Here is a 26,790-nt window from a genome sequence, read left to right as displayed (position 1 = left end):
GCTTTGGAAACACCCTGGAGTTTGGCCCAGATCACCAGCTCCCAGGTCTGCTTAGCAAGTGAGGACATGAAAGAGGAAAGGGCTGGGAGGCAGGCTGGGATTTGTATGGGTAGTGTCATAGGGTCTGTACGCAGTCTTCTGGATGGTTCAGGGTGAGACCTCGAGGCTCACAGACTTCTATGTGCTCATGTCCATCTTGAGCATCTCTAGCAGTTTTCAGTTTCTAGGGCAAGAGTCCAGGCTTATAGTATTTGTCTATTTCTAGGGCTAGGTGTGCATACCCTAAAGGAAGTGTTTTGCTATGGAAATATAAATCTTTATGGTGGGTAACAGCAACGATGTCTCTAATATGCTGCTTTGTGCCTAACACATAGAGATGTTACATGTGGTTTTCATAGGTTGGAGTGAAAATTAATTTGCAAAACATATTTTAAAGTGAAAATGCTTAAAAACTGAGAACAAACTGAGGGTTGATGGGGGGTGGGAGGGAGGGGAGGGTGGGTGATGGGTATTGAGGAGGACACCTTTTGGGATGAGCACTGGTTGTTGTATGGAAACCAATTTGACAATAAATTCCATATATTGAAAAATAAGAAAGAAAATGAAAAAAAATAAAGTGAAAATGCAATTTTAAAAAGGCACTGTAATTTTTGAAGCTATAAAGGATATATAATTCTTAAAAGTCTTTGTATCCAGATATAGCTATTTGATTAGCTGATACAGCCACAGTCCATGAATACAATTCCTTTATAAATCATATCACCTTTGCATTTTATAATAAAAAGTTGATTTTCACAGATTGTCCCTAGACTTTACTATTTAACTTCCCTTGTTTCCATTAAACAGTCCTGGGGACAGAGGCACAGAGCCTGTGCAACTTATATTTTTCCCACTGACAGTGAGAATAGTGTGGGGAGGTAAAAGAGATATTATTCTCTGTAACCATGTATTATCATATAATATTTTACAAATTTTTCCCTGTTGCAGAAAGGAAATACTGGTAACCTCTATAATACCTGCCTCAGCCTTTCTTTACAATTTGTAATTGGTTTCCCACATGGAGTTTGAACTTCGCTTGCTACACTGCTACAGATGTGGCCAAGAACTTCTTATCTGTGAAGTTAATTAAAGGGCTGGATCTCATTTCTTTCAAAGTGGTGACCTCAGACTGTACACTAGGGTGGAGAATATGTGCGCGTGTGCATGCATGTGTGTTCAAAATATGTACATATGCTAGATATGCATATATTATGAAAGAAAAATAAATAGAAAATGACAAATCCTGAGAGAAAAGCAATGAAGAAAGGTATGAGAAGGGAAAGGAAGGCATTCATTAAGTTTCTACTTTGAATCAGGCACCCAGGCAAGGAGGTAAAGGGGGAAACAAAGATGGAGGGATGCAATTACCTGGATGTTAAAGAATGAACTTGTAAAAATCCCCTTTCTTAGAGAAGAGTACTGTAAGAAAGGATGTTGGCAGTCCATCAGGGAGTGCTTGTCAAGTCATTCAGAGGAGAACAGAAGTCTGTGGGGCACTGATTTTGGCTTTGTCTCCCCTAGGTGCTGGGTTGCTGTCTCGCCATGGGATGAGTTAACTTTGAAGTTCTGCTGAGCAGTCTAGATAGCATGACTTAAAAGTGCGAGTCCCTAACCAGAGTTCAGTTCCCTAGAATACAAATGCTCAGAGAACCAGACAAGGTCAGGAAAAACCAGCCCAAGGCATTTCCCTTTAAACCCTAGGGAATGCAGTAGTCTCTATAATTAAAAGGATTCCTATACTGGAAGTTTCTAAGTATTGGTATCATTTTTTTTTCATTTTTAAAAACTGTGGGTCCTTAAAATGTCTCTAATTGTATCTTTATGATTCCTCTGATTGTAAGAGGGGGAAGGGTGACCTTGCAGAGTCCCTGGGGAGGCAGGAGATAGGGTCAGGTCCAGCTGAGCTTGGGACATGAAAAGAGAAAGAGAAGAAAACAATTAACTATTTTAGAGAGCTTTAAGGTAAGTCTTCAAAAACTCCTATTTAGGTTTTGCTAAGATATCACTTTGGCTTCCCCCACTCCCACTGCCCCAATATCACATCAGGTATCTTCAGCACTGATGAGCTTATTATAGAAGATTCTCTGCCTCCATTTGCATTTTGGGGTAGATTATATTTTGGTCCAATTCTTCATTATTCTTTATATCCATACTCCTTACCATATAACCTTGTAGTGCTTTCCCACTGTGGGCTGGTGACCTGCTCAGTCTCTTGACCTTGGGCTCAGGCATGTGATTTTCTTTGGCCAGTAGGATGTGGAAATGTGATGCAAGCAGAGGCTTGAAATGAACTTGCAAATTGGGGCTTGTTCTTCTGCTAGGAGAAGAATGACAGACAGGTGGCACTGGCACATGCCCCAGCCAAGCCTACCTTAGACTTAAATCCTGCAGATGTGTGCAAAATAAATGTTTCTTTTTGAATGCCACTGAAGTTAGGTTGTATGGTTGTTTGTTACACAGCAAAAGGTAACTAATACAAATGCCATTTGATCCATGCTCCTCTTCTTTGCCAGAGTGATGTTTCTAAAATGGAACACCACTTATCCTAAAATTACTTTGCTTAAGATACATTAGTGACTTCTTGTTATGGGCTGAATCCCACCCCCCCCCCAACACCAACTCCCTACCCTTTGTCAAATTCATATGTTGAAGTCCTAACCCCCAATATCTCAGAAAATGACCTGATTTGGAAATAGGGTCATTTAAAATATAATTAGTTGAGTTAAAATGAGGTTATACCAGAATAAAGTGGGCCTCTAATCTAATGTGACTGGTGTCCTTATAAAAAGGGGAAATTTGGGGACAGACACACTCTTAGGAAATATGTCACATGAACATGAAGGTAGGGATCAAGATGATGTGTCTACAAGTTGAAGAATAACAAAGATTGCCAGAAAACCACCAGAAGCTAAGAGAGAGGAATAGAACAGATTCTCCTTTATGGCCCTTAGAAGGAAATAATCCTGCTGGCACCTTGATCTTAGACTTCTACATTTCTCAGACAATACTTTTCTGTTGTTTAAGCCACTCCCCATTACCTCTAGGATAAAGTCAAAACACTCTTTCACAAGGTATGAAAGTCCTTTCATAAACTGGTCTCTGGCTTTATCTACGGTTTCAACCCTCTCTGTAGCCTTACCCCATTCCCTAGCCACACAGAACTAGTGACAGTGCTTTGATCAACTGCTTCAGAGATTTTGTCCACCCTCAACTTTGGTTTCAAATGCCCTTCATACTGCCTTCCCACCCCCTACTAGGTTCCACATGATTACCTAATTAACTTCTATTTGTATTTCAAGCTTAAGATCAGATATCATCTCTGGAAACTTTCTCTTCACCTTCCCAATTCTAGCTACAAGACGATGCCCTATTGAATGCTCCCTAAACACACTATACAGATATTTCTATCACAGTCCATATCACACTGTGGATAATTAGTTGTTCATTACACGTCCTTACCCTCATCAACAGACTTGATAATGAACATCTTAAAGACAAGGTCATATCCCATGTCCTTTTATTCCTAGTACCTAGCATAGTGCTTGGCACAGAGGGGCTGTGCAGCACATATTTGTGTAAGGAATCTATATCCAAACACATGTGTTTTTGGCATATGGAAGCTACATTCCGCTAGTGTGACAACTGGCAGCTGAGTTTACGGAGTAGCGAAAGCACCCAATTAAAGACCAAACATCACTTCCTTATTCTTCTTCATTTCCTTCTCTCTGTATAACTACCCAATCTCACATGCTTTATAATGCTTTTAGATGTAAGTGACTGTGAATTATTACCGACTGTGGGCCTTTCATCTTCAAGACTGACAGTCTATGTTCCACATTTCTCAGGAGGGAGAGACTATTATAACTATATTTTTGCTTACCAAGAGAATTGTTAATGGTTATCCTGGAGGAAAAAAAAATCTATAAATATCCAACCTATAATGAAGCCTTAAGCGTACTTTCTTCCTTCACTAATGAAATTCTTTCCAAGTGCATTGGCAGACTTGCTACATAACCATTACACTGTGAAAAGAGACAAAGCCTGTAGTGAATTTTTTCTTTTACCTGTTTAGTCCTCGTTTTGGAATCCAATGACAGATTGTTGTAGGTATAATGTGCCTGGGTGACTCCACAGAAAAGAACAGCGACTATTCCTGAAATTCAAAAACATACTGGTCAAAACCAATTTTCTCTGCCATCTAAGCCAAAGGGTAGGGCCACCTCAGCTAGACGAAGATGAACTAGGTGTCAGTAGAGCTACTTCTAACAATTACCATGACGTAATAGTCTCTACCCCTATATTGGGGTATACCTTGCTACTTATTTTAAACGTGGGTCTTACAGGATTAACCTAAAGAAAAGTATTAAGAAGTACCTTCTTCTCTTGTCAAGAGTTAAAAAAGTTATGCTTGGAGAAACACGAACAAAAGACTATATAATCAACTCTGGGCTTCTCCTAGCCAGTGCCAACTGCTTTTTTTGCATTTTATACTAAATGCTGGCATATTCGCTCAAACATTGGCTTTTCACTGTGTACCCTGATGAACCTGAAGAGGTTCTTATCATACACAGTATTAAAAACCATGAATCACAGACCTAAGAAATCCACAAGGGTTTTGTTGCTCATGCTGATGCCTCTACTTGCCAAGCACAAGAGAAAGGCCCTTGTTTGCCCCTATGCCTCCTTGACAGAGCTGGGAGTTCTGTTAATGCTGCTGAAGAATCACATGAGCACATCCAAGGCGCACACTCCTTGCAGGTAAGCTGGTCTGTTCTTGTGTGTTTCCAACCCACAGTGGGCTCTCAGCTGCTTCTAGGTTAGCTGCAGAATTTATTTCTTAAGCCATAAGTATACCCAGCTTTTTTTTTTTTTAAGTTTTTAAAATTTATTTTTGAGAGAGAGAGAGAGAGACTGACTGAGCACAAGCAGGGTAGGGGCAGAGAAAGAGGGAGACACAGGATCTAAAGCAGGCCCCAGGCTCTGAGCTGTCAGCACAGAGCCCAAGGCAGGGTTCGAACTCATGAACCATGAGATCATGACCTGAGCCAAAGTCAGCTGTTCAACTGACTGAATGACCCAGTCGCCCCCAGTATACCTAGCTTTAAATGATACATGAAACCATACATACATTAGATGTTTCCTGGGGACAGAGGAGTAGCAACCCTGAGACAGATGTGTCATTTGTCTCTGGGCTGTTATTCTCTGTTATCCCTCCTGAGCTGGGGTATGGAAGTGGTGGGGGTGGCATTCTACTTTGGATTAAATATTCTATTAATTATGGGAAATTGAGCATAGAGGAGGGCTTTGGGAAAAACACAAGATGTAAGTATTCCTCAAGTCAGACCAAGGGGATTGAATTGAATTTCAAGCAGCAGAATCTTTCCAACTAAAAACACTCATAAATTAAATGCTGATGATTCTTAAGAGTATAGAGATATGTGAACTGAATACTGACATCGCAAATGAATCTGCAATAAAGAATTTTAAAGAACCAAGCATTTTTTAAAATGTTTAGACTGGATGCTTCTATTTATACGTCGGTTATTTCTTGGATTGGCTTTGGATAAAATATTGCTATGGCACATTTACCTAGTACAAGTGCACAAACATTTGTATTACTTATTTTCTTTTAATATGCTTCAAAATTTTAGGCAAAAGGATAAAAATGACTAGGAAGTTTTGCCAAGAAATATATATGCAGTAAGGACTCTATAGATTTTTGGGTAACTTTTCAGTTTCTTAGCCTCTTCTCAGAAATACTAAGAAAAGGATGCTTACAAAATATTATATGTCACTCTTCACAAATATTCTATTAAAAAACAACCAATACCAGAGAAACTTTTAGGGTACTGAAGCACTTTAGGTACTCGAGGCACTAGGAAGATTGCCATGCATGTTATTTTGTTATCAAATATTTTTCTTTCTTTATTTAAAAACATAATTTATCTCTCTCTGCTGATTCTGTAGTCTGTTGGAGATTTTTCTGGGTGAGGTTTAGCTGACCCTCCCACTGATGTGGAAATGTTTTGATTATATATATTGATTTGTGGAGAAGTGGTGAATAAAAAGGGTGGGAGTACGTGTGGGTAGTACCTAAATGTATTCTGAGAACAAGTGGTAACAAAGAAGTGTTATAAAGGATAGGGAGGGGATTTAAGATCTGCTGAATGCCTACAGTGAACCAAGAATGCACCATTTTGTAAAAATCATCTTATTTATTGCATTGATTTATTACCTCACAACAGGCTTAGCACTATTAACCAGCTCTTCCTACTGTCTTCCCCTTTCCAGTAACAGCATCTCCATCCTTCTTGCTGTTCAGGCCAAAACTCTGGGATCACCCTTTACTTTTCCTCTCTCTGTAAGTCAGTGATTTTGTTGGCTGGTCCTTTGAAACTTACCTGAATCCAGCCACTTCTCAACGCTTCCTCCCCTAACACTCTTTTCCAGGCCACCATCACTTTTTTCCCCCCTAGATTACAGATTCCTGATTGGTCCCCCTGTGTCCACTGTTGGACTCTCACAGTCTAGCTTCCATACAGCCAGAGTGATTCTTTGGACAATTCAGATCATGTCAGTCCTCTGTTCTAAACTTTGTAATGGATCTCCATGATGAAAAGGCCCTGTAGGATCTAGTCCTGCCTCCTTCTCCCCTTCCTACAGATCTCTGAGCTCATCTCCCACTATCCTCACCCCTTGCTGTACACTATATCCTTGCTAAGCACGTTCTACTGCAGTATCTTGAGCTTCTGGTTCCCACTGTTTGGAAAGCTGTTCTTCATATATCCACATGGTTCCCTCCCTCCTTTAAGATGTTACATTATCAGACAGGCCTTCTCTATGCATTCTATAAAAATGGTCCTTCTCATCATTCTCTACTTGCCTATCTTGCTTTATTTTTGTATATTATTCACTGCCACCTAACATTTTCTATATTCATGTGTTTATTTTCTGCTTTCCAGCATTGCAAAGGAAAGCTCATGGAGTACACAGGGATTCATTGGTCCCTAACCCTTTGAGCAAAGCCAGGCACATGGTAGGCATTCAGCGAGTGGTTGAATAAGTTAATGAATATCCCTATTCCCATGTAACAAGTAAGAAACAAAAGTAATTTACTCAAGGTCACCTTGAAAGTGGCAGAGCTGAGATTCACAATTTCACAAACTCCCTGTGCTTTTCTGCCTATATTAGACTATCTGTGAATGTTTTAAGGTAATCTTAAACCATCTGAAAAAATATCATTTCTGATGTCCCAGGGAAATAGAGATATGAGGATTACATATCTGAGGTGGCTGGATATCTTGTTTTCCCTAGTAGCTTCATTGGTTTTCCTTTCTTTGCCTCCATTAGACTACTAACAGGCAGTGTTTCTGCTAATCCTTTTTTTTGTTTTGTTTTGTTTTGTTTTTAGCTCTGTGTATAGATACGTCACACAAACAATGAAAAGTGTACCTATCTGACCAGATGCTTGGTGTTGTAATTAAAACAACTAAGTTGATCTAACCCTTAGTATTAGCTACATAATCATAATTCTATACCTTAGTAATTAATTAACTCACACAAATTACTGTAATTAGTATGACTTTTACAAGCCAAAACATATTTTGAAAATGTCTCATCTAAATAAACCTATTATCTATAAATTCTCTGCCATGTAAGCAAATTCAGAGTTAAGAGTTTTCTACCTTACAGAAGTATATTTTAATTGTCATTATATTTTTGCATACCTCTGCCTGTTAGTACTAGTTGTACTACTGTTGTGTGGGGCCCTAGACAACTCTCTTACATGTTCTGCAACTCAGATTCTCAGCTGTACGAGGAGAGGGAGGGGCACCAAGTGCTCTTTGTGCGGGTCAGTAAACTAGTGTCTCAGCTCCAAACCCAGCCTCTTGTGCTTGCCCTGTGATATGGGCCTGGGACCATGCAGACCACATCTTCCTTTGCCACAGCCTGTTGAGCTCTGCTAATATGAGTCCCAGAGGGAGGCTAGGATGTGAGAAGGGGAAAGGCCTTGCTCCCTTCCTGTTTGCTTGCTTCTCCTGTCAGTTGCATCTCAGCCATGGTTCTTCTCCATAGCTTTTTGAAATTGGTTCCAGCCTCATAGGCCCCACTCAGAAGTCTGGTTCCCAGCTTCAGCAGTTACCTCTTAGGAAATTCTAAGGGATTCTCTTCCCTTTGCTTCTCCTGGCCCAGGGTTTACACTTGCTTCCTGTAATTACTACCTGTGTTGCCTCAGTGCCCCTGTTCTGTTTTTTCAGGTCTCTATCATCTGTATACTCAATCTCCTGCATTAAACTCTGGGCATAGCTAGTTGGTTTCTCTTTTCCTGATGAATCCTGACAAGTCCTCACTTGTGGGTCCCTTCTCATTGTAAACTTTGATGGTTCTCTGAAACTACTGAAGCCATGTCATCTGGAAATAAGATCCAACCTGTATCCTCCTGTTATGTCTGGGACAACAGGGGATGTCAATGGCAGCTGTGATGCCATGCCAAGTTCCATTCCTACTTATGGAAGGAATTGACATTTTTAAAAAGTGATGGGAGTTTGAGCCAGTAGATTAGAACAAGAGGCTTGGGGGAAGGGAGTAAGTTAGGCCTAGAACTACTAGAGAGGCATGGGCTATACTTGGACTTGTGTCTTCTGATTTCCAGTCACATGATCTTTCCAAAATATAAGCACTATCCTACAAAGAAGTGACTGCCTTGAAGTGTGAGAAGTTTCCTATGATCTGAAATGTTTGGGTTGAATGATTATCTGCCAGAGCTGCTGTGGAAAAAATTTCTTTTCCTAAAGTTTGGATATCCTCCAATTGTGTGGGTCTGTCATTTTCCTATATATTACTTTATTAATTCACTAGGATTAACACCTCAATTTAGTCTTTTTTTGTTTTTGAATTTTTATTTGTTTTGAGAGAGTGTGGGGAGGGGTGCACAAGTGGGAGAGGAGCAGAGAAAAGGAGACAGAGAGAATCCCAAGCAGGCTCTGCACTGCCAGCACAGATCCTGATATGGGGCTCCATGCCATGAACCATGAGATCATGACCTTAGCCAAAACCAAAAGTCAGACACTGAACCTATTGAGCCACCCAGGTGCCCCCCTGACCCTTTTTTAAAGTTTAGGACAAGGAACTAATACTGATTCCAAATGAATCAGACATTTTTAGTAGAGGCAGCCCAACTTTCTCAAAAGGTAAAGACAAGATAAATTTATAGATTTTCAAATATCCTTTTAAGTTTACACAGGCAATTCTTCTAAAGTAAAATTTTAAAACATATCATTATCATACCTTCTAAGCATAAAAATTTTTTCAAGAGCTATGAGGTTTAAAGATAAACTCAGGAAGTCTCCTGGGTATAGAAAAAAAAAAGTGTTTCTAAATCTTTAGACCACAAACTTTCAGGTCAAAGGACACTGAAAATGGTGAATTCCAATGTCTGTGTCTAAGTGACAGACACAGCTCACCTCAGAGGAACCCACTTCCTTTCTTTTCTCTTACTGCTGTTTCTTACCCCTCTGTTTTGCTTGTCCCTCTCATTCCCAGCCTGTGCTTAATTTACAGCGACCCTACTATCCTTTCCGTATATCAGAAGCTTCTTGGGGGAGCCTGTGTGGCTCCCTTGGTTGAGTTTCTGACTCCTAATTTCAGCTCAGATCATGATCCCAGGGTCATGGATGGAGCTCCAAGTCGGACTCTGCTGGCAATGTGGAGCCTACTTAAGATTCCCTCTCTTTCTCTGTCTCTCTCTCCCTAAGCTCCTTTCCCCTACTCACCCTGTCTCTTGCTCTCTCAAAAAAAAAAAAAAAAGAAAGAAAAAAAAGAAAAAAAGAAAGAAAAGAAAAGAAAAGAAAAGAAAAGAAAAGAAAAGAAAAGAAAAGGAAAAAGAAAAAAGGAGCTTCTTGATCCCACCTGAAAGCTCAGGTGGCCTGAGCATCTGTGGCCTGAAGCATCTGAATTTGGCAAGAGAGATTTCAGAACTTTACCTGATGCCTCTGGAATGTTAATCTACATTTGAATCACCTGGAAATCTTGTTGAAATGCAGATTATGGGTGTGCCTGTGTGGCTCAGTCCTTAAGTGTCTGATTCTAGATTTCAGCTCAGGTCAGGATCTCACTGTGTCTGAGATCCAGCTGCACATCAGGCTCTGAGCTGACAGTGTGAAGCCTGCTTGGGATTCTCTCCGCCCCCCCCCCCCCACCCTCTCTGCTACTCCCTCACTTGTGTGCACACTCTTTCTCAAAATTAATAAATAAACATTTAAAAAATGCAAATGCTGCTTCAATAGGCTGGGAGTGGAGCCCATGATTCTTCATTTTATACTACCAGGGCTATCTGTGCTACTGGTCCTAGCATTGCATTTTGAGAAGCAAATCTCTGACCAACCCTTTGGCACTAAGTATCAATTAATTCACTTTTGTTGTGGCTTGGTTTTGACCTTGTACCGTCCAAAATGTCTTTTGCTAACTATAAAAAAAGTTTTAAAATTCTATATCTGTATTTTAGTCTCCATTTTTATTCATGTAACTTTCTAGAATTGACATGATTCTATGAAGTAATTTCAGTTTCATGGACATTTGAGGAGTTTAAAATTTTTTCATTTTGGGATTATTTATTTTTAATCCCAGCAATACTAGAATGTGAAAAGAAATTACTTGCATGGAATAAAATTGATAGTATATTTTACTATCAATAGTTCAATAAATCTTTCCCCCTCAAAGAAAAAGCAAACAAATCAAATTCTTTGATCACAATGTTATAAAATTGGAAGTTAACAAAACCATACCTTAAAAAATGTATCCATTAGGACTTTTTAACTATATTCTCCTAGATGAAATTGAAGATGAAATCAAATTTGAAATTTTAGCTCATGTAAAATAAACAGCAATAAGTGTAGAGTAAATTCTTTATCAACACCAATGAGATAAAATCAGATTACTCAGAGGAAAGTTTACAGTCTTACATGCTTTCCATTAGGAAAAAGAAAAGGAAAGGAAAGGAAAGGAAAGGAAAGAAAGGAAAAGAAAAGAAAAGAAAAGAAAAGAAAAAGAGAAAAGATAAGAAGCTAGATAAGAGACATAACAATGGACCCAAAGAAAGTAGAATTAAAAACCTAAAAAAAAAAAAAAAGAAAAAAAAAGGAAAAAAGAAATAGTCAAAGAGAACATACAAAAACTAGATTTGGTCAGTAAAATTAAGAGTTCTATGGGTGCCTGGGTGGCTCAGTCAGTTAAGTGTCTGACTCTCGATTTTGGCTCAGGTCATGATCTCAAAGTTTTGTGAGTTTGAGCCCAGCATCAGTCTCTATGCTGATGGTGCAGAGCCTGCTTGGGATTCTCTCTCTCCCTCTCTCTCTCTGCCTCTCCCCTACTTGTGCTCTCTCTCTCAAAATAAATAAATAAACTTAAAAAAAAGGATTTTTAAAGTAACTGTATGGTTCATGCCCCTCAGGGCTTGGGGTCCATCAGGGCTTTATCCTGCCCAGGTACCACTCACTCTCTGTTCATGGCTGCAGATAGAAAAAGAGTAATGTTGGCCAATGGCTTCACTCATCTAAGAGACAATTTTTCTTATTTGGATAGCACCCATCTGTCTTACATGTCTGTTCTGAGTATAAAGCCATATGATGGATATTAACATGCTTCATAAATTAAACATTAATAAGTAAGTACATGTAAGGTTTTACTACAATTACTAGAAGTAGATGAAAGGAAGAAGACATGAAAAGAAGGAATAACTTAGAGAAGCTCATTCCATGGATAGACACAACAATACTTCTGGTTTAATAAACTGCTGGGGAAAGAAGTACAAAGCCTCTAGTACATGTCTTGCATATTCTATGCCCTTAATCATTATTTATTACCATCTCTTCCACAGTAACTCCTGCATCAAGGAAAAACAAGTGAAAATGTACTCCTTATTCCTAGTAATCCAAACTTAGACAATTCTCAGTAATACTACAGTGAAGGTACCAGATTTTTGCAAGTTACCTTGGGTGTCTGCTATCATCTACTCAAATTCTATTAGTCTACTGAGGTCATTCAATGAGCAAAGCACAGGTTATGGCTATGGGGGACACAAGGATGAATAAACCTGGTCTGACATCCCAAGCAGCTTTTTATCTCCTAACAGAGACAGCATGTACACAAAGACATCTAATAGCAGGTATAATGTAGTAGGAGACAGGAAAACAGAAATCCTGAGACGGTATGATTTCTTTTGGGCTGTGGTAGGTGGAAGAGACATGGGGAAAATTTTCCTAAAAGATGCAGAGGCATTAGGGCTTTGAAAGACAGAAAGAGTTTGATGATGCAGGGTCAGAAGTAAAGAAATCAAGTGAGTGAAGAGGGCGAGGTAGGAGACTGTGGAGCATGTATGAGAAGCATGCAGCTTACCTGCACACTTAGGTTTTACTCCATCATAGGTTAGGAAATAAATACAAATTGAGTTTATTAATTATATTTTTCTAAATAAAAAATACAATAAAAGAAACCGTTATTACACTGTATTCTTAAAATGGTCAAACTAATTACTATAAGCATAAAAGCATTTAATTTACATGTTTCATTAGTCCTGGCATCCATAAAAATGTGAAGCCTCCAGTATGCCCATCCTGTGCAGGCAAGTATTATTTCATTTTCCTTTGCAACAAAAGTAAAAACTGGTCATTCTATTTCCATCTCTGCTGCAAAAACAAGCAGTCACTAAATGCAACTGCTATGTTGCATGCCTAAGATCTTGGATTCAAGTTCTATTTACGGGGTCCTGTTGCAATGACGAATGGAATCAAGTACATATATCTGGGTCCACAGGGGGTGGAACATGCTCAAAAAATATCTGGGATCTAAAATAAAAAGGAATGCTGAAAGAAATCAAGAAGTGGCCTAGAGAAAATAATAATACTTTCTGACTCATGTGTATACACAAGATTGCCTTTCACTGTCTGCACGGTGAGACTACAGTGGTGTACAAGATCCCTAAAGGGCTGGCTGCAGGGGCTCATTTATGCAATTTTAAACAAGAACTAGAACCAATACTTTATGACACTAGCTAAAAGAGCTGTTTGAGAAACCACAAAGAGGTACACAGTTAAATTCAAATTAATTGGCAAGCAAAGAAATTTAGGGAACAGCATGAGGAGGTCTGTAATTCTCTGGGAAAAATAATGATTCTGCTGGCAAGTAAATTCTTTCCATTGAGATCAGTTTTCATAGGACAATTAACACTTTCTGGTTAATGAAGTGACGTGTACACTGTTCCCCTTGATTCCCACTCTTGGACCCTTTCAGAGAGCATTAGTCCTACTAAATATTGTATATGTATATGTATACATGTACACATAAAATATATGCTTACCTGAGCAAGATTCAGTGTGTGGTTGTAAATCATATAAGGAAAAATGTACTGGGTTGGACATCAAGAGACCTGGGATGTGGTCACAGTTCATCCACTTAACTAGATGGCTGACTTGTGCAATTTAAATTCATTGCCTGGTCCATTGTCTTCTCAATGAATTCAAAAAGATGGTATTCACCAAATTGGAGTATATAAGAAAACACATTGAAATATGGAAGAAAATATAAAAACTTCATAGTTTTTAATTAGAATTTTTGTGTATTCTCAAGTATGTAAGTACCTTTGTGGGCAAACAATTATGCTTGTGTGCAGACAGGTGCATGATAAAGCTATTTTATTTTATTTTTTTGCCAATAAGTGTCAAGAAACGCTGACAAACACTGCTCTAGATGACCTCTAAGCACTTTCTGGTCTTAAATATCTGTGATCTGAGTGGTTCAGCTTTTACATTTGCTTCAAGGTCTGTGTATACGGATTGAAGAACTACATGGGGCTCCAGAGCTTCACTGTGACTGTCAACTAGATTACTGGGTGTCTCCCTAGATCTCAAGGACTCGGTCTACACTCCCTCTTTGTATCACCCCCGAAGTCCCATAACAGTGTCTACAGACATCAGGCACAGAAATGTAGGTTGGTCAGAAGAAAGAATCTCTGTTTCAAAAAACATTTATCTGCTTTGAAAAGAGAATCAAGAGAAATTAGTTTTTGATTCTCACATACAAATAGATGTTTTTCTAGACTTATTAGTGGCAGGTCCATTTTCTTCTACTATTTAAATTTTCTTATTCAAGAGTATCTTCACCTATAGTCTCTGTTACTGATAACATTATTCAGTAGTTCTTTTTTCATTAAAAGTTGATGAAGCCCTCAGATACAAAAGCGGAAAAACAAACGTCTGTCACAAGGAGCACGATTTTCTTTGACATTAAATGCAGACTTGAGGGGTTTCTAAGAGTGAAGAATATTGCATTTTTGGACAGGAAATATTGATTATATTATCAGAACACAGAAAGAGAGTGAGAGAGAGAAAAAAATGTGTCTTGCTCTCAGATGGTACTCTGAGGGGTTTTAAAGTTGATGGGTTATTTTTCCATGCCATACTTTTATTTGTTTTTGATCTAGTAAAAAGAGACATTTCTGACAGGTTTCCTACCACCACTGCTGAACGTGAACCTGGAACTGAGAAGTCAAAGATATAACGAAATGGAAAACTCCTTCAGGGAATATGAAAGATTCCAAGTTTCCAAAGAGTACGATTACTGTCTAGTTCACCATATTTGGCAACACCACAGTTGGCAGATTAATCATGAGTCTGTGGAATACAAGGACATCAATACAGAAAACAGCATGAATCTATGTTCTTATTTCTGTTTTTTTCCAATGCAGTATAGGCATGCATTTAAGAGTTACTTCCTGTCTATGTTGCAAGGTTTTATAAATTTCCATTTAAAACAAAAATATCCTTCAAAATGTAGCAGAGGGTATTTATGCAAATTAAACTGAGGTCTGGAGAAGAAGAAAAACACTTTTTCACTTATATCTCTGGCATTCCATCTCAAGCATTGGTGTTCATCAAGCTTACCCTCTTTTCAGTTTTCATTTCCTTGGAATCAGCTAGCACATTTGCACCAAAGTCACTTAAATCTCTAATGAACAATGTCACTCAAGATTTCCATGTCCAATTGCCCACTATACCCTTCTATGTAGTTTCCACATTTCTGTAGCATCTAGGAGACTTTTGAATGAAGTAATTTTTGTTTGTCTCTTTCTGTTGCATGTATATTCCCCATTTTGGTGAAATAAACCATTGATCCAGTTGATATAGGGACTTGGAGTTATCCTTGACTCTTCTTTCTCCCTCACCTACATGTTACATATTTGTACCATCTATTTTGTGACAATTTTCTACATGCCTATGAAGAAAATGGGTTTTGTAAAAGAACTTTCTTTTTTTTCCCCTATGCCTACTGGGGTCATGAGGAGACATTAAACATTGACTGAAAACATTTACAGTGAAGAAAGCAGGGGTAAATTTGTCCACTACTCAAGTTACATGTGTAAGGTTGTTTGAATATTGAAATGATGAGCTATTCAGTTCAAGAAAGTGCAGCTGTGAGTTAATGAGTTATTATGCGAGGAGATGCACTTTACACCTGTGTTTATTGAGATGGCAACATTGCGTGTTTGCCCTTGGTTCAGTGTGGTTAACTAAGCCCCTTGAGAATTTTGGGTGCCTATTACTACAGTTTGAATGCCTAATATTCTGAGCCTCCAGGTTTTATTTTTTGGCTTGGAAAACACTCATTTGTTTTTAGTGCACTTCATGTGTTAGTGAATTGTTGGCTAATTAAATGGATTCATGTGGTTCTGTCAATATGAAAGCATGAGCAGTTTTAAGCAAAGAGATGTCAGCTAATGACATGTCCTTAGAAGCAAAAACTGGCCAGATATGTTTTAAGAAACAATTCACACCAAGTCCCCTCCCAGTGATTTGTTTTATTTACTGAGATCCAGAAATATATTTTCCACCAATTCATGCAATGCATCACTGGCAAGCCAAATGGAACACGTCTACCTCTAAGCTAAAGCCTTCTTAAGAGTTTCAGAAAAATTTTTGCCAAGCTGAGAGAGGATGGAGGTAAGTAATGAGCCAACTTACTTAGATCAAGTAAAGTCTCAACATGTCCATTAACAGTCACTTCATTTGGTAATCTTTCTTCCTTGTCTATTGTAAATGAGAAAGACTTTCCCAAGTTCTCCTTTTCCTGACTACTTACCCTATAAAAGCCTTTCAAGAACTGACCTGACAGATAAGCAGAACCTTAGCTTCCAAGCTTCAACTTTTCCTTATGATGACGATGTAATTAGGCCCTTGTCATTTGAGACCAACAAGAGAACATGACTGGGTGATGGGCTTGAGATGAATTAACTGTTTATGTTGTGCCTGATGTTTTTGTGTGTTGAGTGCTGCCTTCAGACATCCTGGTTAATTCCTTTGTAAATGTGCCAGAGCATCATTTGTTTTCACCCTTCTACATTTAAAAAGTTTTTCAGAGTTTCTTACTCTCTAGAATCAGACTGCAAAGCCCAATAGCATTACTTAGTAATCAGGAGTTGTTTTTTTTTCTTTCAGATTTTTACATGTTTTTTTTTTTTTTGTAGATGGAGATGATTCTAAGGTGAGTAAACAGCAAACTATACCGTTTAACTTTTTGTATGAGAAAATGAGGTGTGCCAGTGGCCTTCCTCCCCCTCCTTTGCCTTCAGTGGATATAAAATATGCCTTAGGAATCTAAAAATGGAACCTGCTTTTATTACAGCAGTGCCCGGAAGCAGAGAAATCATTAGACAGGGTGTCAATGTTGCCATTAGAAATCATACTCTTCATGTGTTTAATGACAGTCCCTGTAAGTTTGCTTCTGGCAAAAACCTGACCCCCAAAGTCTCAGCTGGGAAACAGATTATAAAAATGAATTCTCAAACAACCTGTCCAGCTGTGCTTTTTGGTTATCTTTATAAACTGAAAAGCAGCTTCTATCACAGGATTCAATTCCATTAGAGATTATGCTATAAATAATACTGCCAAATTATTTTCAATATTCAATTTAAAATAATGGCTCAGTAACCTAATGACTTTTAGAAAATAGAACTCTGCACAAGAAAAATTCTACCTGATCAGAAATTAGGTATGCATGTGTATCGGGTACCTCATAGAGAGAACACCTTGGGGTCATGTATTTACTCAAAAGCCACATTTTGTACCTGTACAATGTCTTTCCATTACAAAATAATAAAATCCTTTTACCTTAGCAGTAAAGAAAATTGAGATACCAGTGGATAGGATGACTTATCCCAATCCTTCAGCAAGTGAGCCAAAGAGCCAGAAACCAGAGACATATCCCTAAGTGGCTGATTTTGTAAGTTGAGTGGGCACATCCATATACATTCTCTTCTTTCTATGCTCTCCTGGCTTGAAAGAACTCCCTAAAGTCCATTTCTATCTACATACTCCCATTCTCTAGAAAGACTTCTTCCTTGCATTTGACATTTTGCCCAGTCTTCCCAAATAAAAGTTTTCTCAAACTACACTTGTATATTTCCAACAGCAGAGAACCAAACTTCTGGCTAATAGAAATCAGAACATTCATTTGCATGTCTAAAAGCCACTTGTTTCTATAAAACTAAGTTCTTCTATATGACTATTGAACATTTGCAGGTGCAATTTCCAAGTGACTGAGATGAGGCGGCTGCAAATGTGGCCCTTGAAGTAAAAGATAATCAAAATAAATCAAATGATCATCATCAAATTAGTAACAACTGAAAGTGAAAGCAGAAGATGTGGTAATGAGCAAGCTCCCCTCACACTGGAGTGTTCATAATGAATCTTATAAGAAGCTGAATCGAAAATGATAATGAACACTGTGCAAACTCTCTTTAAAAGCTTGATCCTTTTTGTTTGCCTATGACTGTGCATCTGGCATAAGACGGTCCCAAGTGTCCTAGCCTAGAGGCTGTGCTGTCTTTGAGCCTCTTTCCCTTCTGATCTGTCACCAAGTTATTCAGTTTCTTTTGTGGAAATACATCATGGATAATTCCTTCCCTTGTACCATTTAGGTTTCTTTGTTTGCAAGCAATAAACACTGATTCTGGCTACTGTCATCAGAAAAGAATTTATTGGAGGGAAGAGTGATAGCTCTGAGAAAAAATGTACAAAGGCAGCCCCAGGAATCTTTGTCAGGAATAAATAGGGGGTTTCAACAGGGCTTTGCTGTTGGAAAGAACAGGTGCCAACAATCATACATCCTTCTATCTCCCTTAAAGGATCACATCCTAGGCAAAGAGTGTCTGATTGACCTTGCTTCAGATGTCCCTATTCTCTTTGGCAGGGGAGGCTGGGACACTGATCAACAAGATAGTATCTGATGAAGGAGGGGTAGTTTTCTAAGCAACAACAGGATGCTATTACCAGTGAAGAGGAGAATGGGTGATGGTAGCCCAAATCAATGTATGTCTATTATATTCCTCTCAACTAGGCTCTTGTTTCCTCAGGTCTATATATCTGTATTTTAACTTAATAGTAAAGCAAATGAAATTTCTGATTAGTGTGATTTCTGATATATTCTTTAGTTGATGTATAAATCTGCTCTGGAATATACTGACCAGTGGACATATACAATCTTTAAGAATGTTATCAGGCACAGGTCACTCATTACCTTATAAAGCAATCTGTTATTCAGATTTTGGAAATTTTTCCTCTTGTTGAGCTAAAATCATTCATTCAATTGCTGAAAAGATAGTGAGTGCCCAGAAGGCTTCAGTCATACTCTTGGTGCTAATACAGCCCTCACAGATCTGACAGTCTGATGTAACTTTGGCCTATCAATCCTAATTCTACCCATCAGCTCTAGTTCTAGATTTCAGAACTACAGGGAATAGATTGAATAGCCTAGTGAAGTCTAGATGCACATAAACAAACAGTAGTCAGTTAAAAACTATAACGGAAGAAGTTTTGATTCATCCGCATACCCTCCAATATAAGATAGTTTAAAAAGTACTTAAGAAATTTGTAGTTGGAGTGTGACGACAACTATAAAAATTTACTAAGGATCATAAAAGATGACTTGAATAAATGGAGAGATGTAACATATTCCTGGGTGGGAAGACTCAGCATTGTAAAAACACCACTTCTCAAATTAATCTAAAAATTTAATGCAACCATAATCATAATCCCAAAGTTATTTTCTGCTTGAAACTTAACAGTTACTTTCAAGTCCATCTGGAATAATAAAGATGTGAGTATAGCAAAGAAGCTCTCAGAAATGAGGAAAGGGGGTGAGGGATGGAGCTACTAGATAGTGAAATGAACAATGAAGCTGTAAAGGGTAAATTTTTTAAGTTTCTGTTTTTACGTTTATTTTGAGAGAGTGTGCATGTGCGAGAGAGAGAGAGAGAGAGAGAGAGACAGAAAGAGAGAGAGAGAGAGCTTGCACCACTGGGGGAGGGGCAGAGAGAAGGAGACACAAAATCCCAAGCAGGCTTCAGGCCATCAGCACAGAGCCCAATTCAGGGCTTGAACTCATGAACTGTGAGATAATAACCTGAGCCAAGATCTAGAGTTGGACACTTACCTGACTGAGTCACCCAGGCACCCCTGAAATTATCAAAACAGTGAAGACCAAAATCTCAGTGGTACAATAGAAAGCCCAGAACCTGCATACACATTTATGTACCTACAGACATGGACATTATATCATAAATACATAGGTTACACTTGAAGGGTGTTAGGGTGAATGGATAACCTTCTAGGAAGATGATCAAGTCCCTACTATATCCTGTACTACATATCAAAACAAATTTCAGTTGGATTCCAATGCAAAAATAAAATTATTAAAAGAAAGTACATATTATCATTAGTAAACACTTGGGCTTTCCATGCAAAAATTAATAAAATCTTGGGCTTTTTAAGGAGGAGATAAAATTAACCACATAAACTTAAAAATGTCCATACTATCTTTTTCCTTTACTAAGCACACAAAATATAACATATTTAAAAGATAAAACCACAAGTTGGAGAATATTTATAGCTTATGTGACAGTCAAAAGGTTAATTTTTTAAAGAAATAAAAAGCTTCTAAAATTCAATGTGACAACCATAAGCATCTCAGTAGGAAAAAGGACTAAGGGCAGAAATAGGTAGTTCACCAAAGGAGAAATATAAATTGCCCATGACATGAAACTAAAATGCTTTCTTTTGTACAAACATAATAAACGTAAATCACAATGAAATGGAGGCTGATTATCAAATTAGCAAGGATGGGTAAGATTTCGTATGGTAAAGATGTAAGTAAATGAGGTCTCTTTCATTGTTTGTGGAAGTATAAAGGGTTACAAATTTTCTGGAAGATAATTTGGATGAATTTTTCCAAGACATTAAGATTTTGGCCTTCCTTTTAACCCAGTAATAGAAATGAATACATCAGTCTATAAGGATGATCATGGCAATCATATGTATAATACTGAAAAGTATAAACAATCAAAAGGAGGGGAGAATAATTATGGCAAGTTGATAGGATATCCTATTAAGCATCCATTAAATAATAGAGAAGAATGTCATGAAAAATAGTCACTATAAATTCTTGAGTGTAAAAAGCAAGTTACTTCAAACTTAAAAAGTATAATTATATTATGCATGAATGTATATATTTAATTAAATGTATGTATATGCATATAATTACATACATATAATTAGATGTATATTAACAATAGTTATTGAGTAAGAAAACAGGTAATTCAAATATCATGTCCTTCTGTGAATCTATACTTTCTAAATTTTCTATAATGTTTATGTATTAATTTGGTAGAAAAACAGACATACTTTGTTTAAAGTAACAGAAATCCTTTTTTCAAATGAAATCTTAGGTGAAAACCCAATTGATGGAACCAATAAAAGGGATAGTGTAGGGATGACAAGCCTAGCACCCTGCTCACTTGGTGGGTATCCTGGAGCACCACTTTGAAATGTCAGGGTTGGGGGTATTCTGCTGAGAAACCAGTGCATGTAAGCACCATCCCTAGGACCTACATGATGGGTTGTTCATGAATGCAGACAAGGCCCCAGGATTGCTGGTTACCTCCATGGTTACTCATCAACTGTTTATAATAGCTTATTCCACTTAGTTCCTTATATTTGTTGTCACATATTCATTTGTTATACACTTTTTAGAAAGTTTTCTAGATTTTAGCTTTGCAATATCTTAGTTTACTTGTGGATTAGAACTAAAAGGATTGTATCATTACCAGAAGTAACATTAGATAATTATGTTTTTATTATTATTATTTTAATGTTTATTTATTTTTGAGAGAGAGAGAGAGAGAGAGACAAAGCATGAGCAGGGGAGAGGTAGAGAGAGGAGACACAGAATCTGAAGCAGGCTTCAGGCTCCAAGCTGTCAGCACAGAGCCTGGAGTGGGCTCGAACTCATGAACTATGAGATCATGACCTGAGCCAAAGTCAGACACCTAACTGATTGAGCCACCCGGTGCCCACCCTTAGATAATTATAATTTGATGCCACTCTCTCAGATTTTCTTTGAAGTTGATCTGAGAAATTACTACATAAAGAATACATGTTCATCTTCCCTAAACTATTATTAAAAATATTGTCCCCTATGGTGTTCAAAGGTCCCTTATACAGGGATACATGTGATAAATTCTCCTAAGATTTTAGTACTGGAAAAAAGTTTGCCCATTTTTACAAATAAGTATGATTTCCTTTTATAATGTTGTATTATTCCTGTATAACTCATCATCTTTCCCTTTTGGCTTTGGCTGCCAGAAAGCCCAGAGTTATTATTTATTGCCAAACCACAGCAATGAACAGCTGTCTAATTTTGCAGAAAAACTCTATCCCAAAGCACTTGAGTATTTATTCTCAACTAAATGGTCCCATGATATGCATGGCTCATGTTATGAACTGTCTCAAATTCAATCTGGAAATAGGCAAGGATTAAATAATAAACAAACAAACAAACAAACAGACAGACAGACACATTAGTAATTTAGACTAACTGGGCTTGGTATTTGGCAGTAGAAAATGCTTACACCTAGAGTTTGGTTTCTATCAAATATTTGTTAGGCACATTGCTTAATCTGGAGTACTTCTCTGACGTGAGTGTGTTCTTGGGTGCAGCTGTGGACATTTGGGTCTTTTCACTACCATGGCCCACACATACATTCACCCATCCCATGAGGTGGTCTGTGTGGCATCCAATAAGGATATCACGTAGAAAAGGGTGGCAAAAGAGAAATGGACATGTAAACCAGCAATCTGTACAAGGACTATAATCTTTTAAGTAGTTACTAGAACAAGATCTTGCTGAAATGGATCAGAAACTAGAAAGACAATTTTCACACATAAAAACAAACAATTTTTAGGTATTGGTGTGTGTGTTTATTACAATGTTCAAAAGTAGACTTCAAAATAGCAGGTGAGTTAAGAGATTTCTTTACCTTTCTAGAAGGTCAAATATGTATTCTTATTGTTAACCTTGCTTACCTTTTACAACATGTTGAGTAGTGAAAAGGGCATAGAATCTGGAGAAAAGGGAACCAGAATTATTTTGAATGGCTGATGTAAATTTTTTACCTTCATTATTTTAAGGGACACAATTGATCTTTTTCTCTGGAATGAATAAGCTCTTTAGCAACCGCCCTACCAACAGTGGAAGGCACTAACATAACATTGTGTTGTGATGATTTGGATATAAGGGCCGGTAGGGTGGACTCTGGTAATGTAGCCTTGGTATACACTACCCTAAGAACTGGCAGGGTGGCTATCTGCATCAGCAACAGACACCTTCAAAGTTGTGGGGAATAGCTTGGCCCCTGTGACTCTGCAGTAAGTTGGGTCAGCTGTCCAGAACAACAGGTTATCATTACAAGAAAGATGTGCCATGCATTTCACAGGAGAGCCAAAACCAATCTATGACCAAGTGGACCAGGCAGGCTCCTGAGACACCAAATATCTTCCTTCTCATGAGGGCTTGCCTGATATTCCACAGATGGAATTTCATTCAAGATAGCAACGCTTCATGCCCAAGAGCCTAACTGTGGAATCAAATCTCCTAGTTTTAAATCTCAGCTCCATCACTTACTGTTGGCTGAGTGGCCTGGGTGTAGGCCCTAACTTTGAGTCCTGTGAATGAGCAAGGATGTGCATGAAAGGCGGTTAGCTAGCACTTGGCTCATGGTACACCTTCAGTATATGTCAACTTTTATTATTATTTAGACTTAAAGTACCACCTAATAAAATGCAAATAGCCAGAGAGGCATACCTTGTTACCAGTGAATACTTGGAGTGGGGTGAAGAATCTCACCACTTGAATGTCAATTAAGATGACAACAGTAGGGAACAGCAAGGGATCAAGGGCTGAAACCTGGGAGAAGCAGGGAACTAGGCCAAAGGAGAGAAACAGCTTTGACATTTTACTCAGAGCCACAGTGATTCTTCTACACGGAAAGGCACCCAATCGTTGCAGCTATCCAAGCGCAAATCCTTGCTGTTGCAGAAAGGCAATCTAATTGCCGAATCCATATCACAGGATCCATGGCCCTTGGGACATTAGGGACTGCCCCTTTCTCTATTAACTGCTCTGCCTCAGAGGATTCTATATATAAACTTTCTATGGTAAGAGATATTAAATTGTAGAACCGCCACGTTAGCTCTTTGTTTTCTGTATGCAAAGATTCTCAACACTGGTGTGGGTGGAAATGTGCATGCCCTGGGCCGGCTGCCTCTACTGCCTACTTGCTGTTAGCAGCCAATGGAAAACCACCACCCTTTTCTATAAAGCACTTGTGCACCCCTTCACGTTGTGAGTAGACTTCCATTTGTAAAGTTGTCCATCACCTCTATAAATCAGTCATTTGTAGATTTTAACATACCCTCCTGACCAGTGACAGAGAAGAGGAAATAGCATTTTGGAGGCTTTCCGTTAAGTTTTTGCATACAAAATGGATGAATTATTATCCTCCTCCTTCCCCCAGGGTACCGAGCAAAGGCTGATTCAGACACAAACCCATCTTGGAGAGAGTCCATCGCACCTCCTGCTGGGTCAGGCAGGCATACGCATGGGAGCACATACACATATCACGCATCCAATTTGCTGTGCAGAATGCAGCACTGACCTGTCAGGCCGGCAGCCTCAGCAGACAGGAAGGCGCTCCAAGACAGGAGGAAAAACAGGCCTGTTTCCAGCATAGGGAACTCACACAGCTTGGTAAATTTGGTCAAGTGACAAAGACACGTTAAGGGAAACAACAAATGCTTTGAAAGCGAAATCTCCTCCTTGGCTGAGGAAAACTAATCTCGTTGTGATCGGTTTCGAAGAAGAGCACTGATTTTCAGACCTGACTGGGAGGCTGTAGGTCTCACTGGGACTGCTTTGAAGGACAGCATGAGTTTCATGCCTCACTGGGGGCTGAACACTCCAGTAAAAATGCAAACCTGTGTTCCAATTTAAAAAAAGGTGTCTTACTAAGAAGATAAAATCACCTAACTGTGGGTACAAAACCTCCTGAATTTGGCCTTGGTCCTTGGGGTGTGCCTCTCGGGAGCCTGCAGCAGATGAGGCAAAACAAAGCCATGGAGAGTAAAGCAGGGTGAGGTGCTTCAAATACGTCAGCACCAAAGGAGGTCACTGCTCCCTGGAGAGCCATAAGCCGTGGACAGATCACCTTAAAGATTCCTCTCCTGGGGATGGAAATAGGATCAGAGCAACATTCACATTCAGTGATAGGGAAGATACCCATGCCATCTTAGTATAAGTAGGCTAGGGGAAAAAGTATATCATTTCTAGGTCAGGCAAGAAGCCCTTTGGCAGGTGATGGTTCATTCTGGCTGAGATGACACTTGGTCAATAAATAGCCTATAAATTACATATAGAGCAAAGGCATAGTGACCCAAATCATGCAGGGAAGGGATTATAGGAAGACGATTAGGAATAGGTGATCGATGGAAAAGGGTCACATCGCAACTATGCCTACAGTTAGGCAAAAAAAAAAAAAAAAAAAGAGCCCTCACAAATAAGGATATGTTATGTGGCATTTTTATGCTTCAAGAAAAAAAAAATCTAAAGAGATTCCACATTAAGAGATGTTTAGCAGTAGGGCAGGGAAGCGAAAAGCATGACCCCTGGGGCAGAAGATCAAGGTCTGAGTCTTGGCTTTGCTAGTTGCTGGCTGTGTGATTTCTGAGCAATATATTAACCTCTCTGAGCCTCATATCTATCCTATGTGAATTATCTGCACCAAGTGTGCAGAGTAAAATGAGATGAATATTTAAAACATTTTTGCAAAGTTTTAGAAAGCACAAAATGCCAAGAATAAGCAAAATAACACCATGGTTGGGAGTGTAGCCTCTGGAAGCCAACTCCACTTCACTGTATCAGCTTCTTCGCCATGCTCCATAGCCATTTTGTATCTTGGTTTCCCTGTCTGAAAATGGGGATAATCATGTAACCTACCTCCTAGGTATATAAACAAGTCATTATGTGTTAAGAGTGCTTGGTATGCAACAAGGAATATATAAATTTTTCTATTAGTGTGATTTAAATTAATTCATTCTGTAAAACATCTTTCCTGGAATCAGATTCAGTAAACACCTAGGAGCAATTCTTTATCTGGAAGAAAACATGGGCTGGACCCTTTTCCAGCAATCTTTCTTGTGACTTGGAGGGCAGGCTTTGTTTTTAATGGGGTTTGTTCTTCTGAATTCCCTCTTTTACATTATCGTAGAGAAGGCTTAGGCCACTTTGAGTAACGGTATATCAAATGGACATAGGATATTCTTCTCTTTCAACCTTGTCCAGAAAGTAATTCAGTTCTGGGTCAAGACCCCAGCTTGCATAGAGCCCAGGGACCTATGCCCTGAGGAGCATTGCCTCATTATGGACAATGTATCAAGGTTATGATGATGGAGGGGATGGTTGCACACCTGTCTCCTCTGCAGCCTGAATTTGTGAGAGGCAAGGTCATTAATGCTGCGTGACAGATTCTCCCACTGAGACTGAGCCCCTGTCCCTTCCATCTCTCCACCATTTTTTCCAGATCTGATCCAATCTCATGGAAGACTTCCAAACTCCAGGAATTTTTTCCCTTCCCTTACCACCTTATTTACTTATGTGTCCATACATTGCCTTCATGCCAGGTGGAGAAGAGTTCCAATTTCAGCTCTTCCACCTCTGGAGCCAACAGACATGGGTTTAAATCCTGGTCCTGAAATCTCCTAGCTTCAGACAAGTTGTTTAACCTTTATGTGTCAGTTTCTTTAGCTGTAAAATTGAGATAATAACTGTATCTCCTTCCCAGTGTTATTATAAAAGCTATATGAGAAAATCCATTAGCAAAATGCTAATGACAATGGCTGGCAAATGGCAAAGTTCTCAACAAATGTTACAATAATAATAATAATAATAATAATGATAATTGTGTCCACTATTATTGATATGTGACCCAGAGGAGCTACTTAACCTCCTTGAGCCTCAGTTTCCTCATGTGTAAAATGAGGATAATAACAGCCTATCTTACAGGGTTGATTCAAATGAAGAGATATATATATATAAAGTCCTTGGCACATGCTAGACATTCATTAAATGTTGCTATCACCATTGCCATTGCTTATTCAAAACAACATGTGGCCTCCATCATAATTCCACTTAATAATCAAGAGGCAATAGGGATTAGTGATAAAGAGCATGGTCTGTCTCTGGGTCTGTCTCTTGGTTTCAATCTTGGGTTTGAATTTTGGCTCCAATTCTTACAAGCAGCAGGACACTGGGTATTACCTTGACCTTTCTAAGCTTCAGTGTCCAATAAAATTAAAATATCTGCATGATATC

At 38.6% G+C, this 26,790-nt stretch overlaps 1 protein-coding gene across 17 annotated transcripts in view; it reads right to left on the bottom strand.

The window, feature by feature from the left end:
* Positions 1-26,790, bottom strand: part of SLC9A9 (solute carrier family 9 member A9) — a 698,450-nt gene that overhangs the window by 266,982 nt on the left and 404,678 nt on the right. For all 17 annotated transcript variants that reach the window (XR_008297954.1, XM_053221337.1, XM_053221339.1 and 14 more), the window contains 2 exons: positions 24,080-24,180; positions 4,104-4,192 (listed from right to left, as the gene is read on the bottom strand). Coding sequence is in view for 16 of the 17 variants with exons in the window: in XM_053221337.1 (XP_053077312.1) it covers positions 4,104-4,192; positions 24,080-24,180 (190 nt within the window). In the remaining variant the exon portion in view is untranslated. The remainder of the gene's footprint in view (positions 1-4,103; positions 4,193-24,079; positions 24,181-26,790) is intronic.

The sequence above is a fragment of the Acinonyx jubatus genome, chromosome C2 (genome assembly GCF_027475565.1).
Source record: "Acinonyx jubatus isolate Ajub_Pintada_27869175 chromosome C2, VMU_Ajub_asm_v1.0, whole genome shotgun sequence".
In the NCBI taxonomy this organism is placed as follows: Eukaryota; Metazoa; Chordata; class Mammalia; order Carnivora; family Felidae; genus Acinonyx; species Acinonyx jubatus.
Note: the sequence above shows the minus strand (reverse complement) of the source record. Positions and strands in the feature narration are given on the sequence as shown.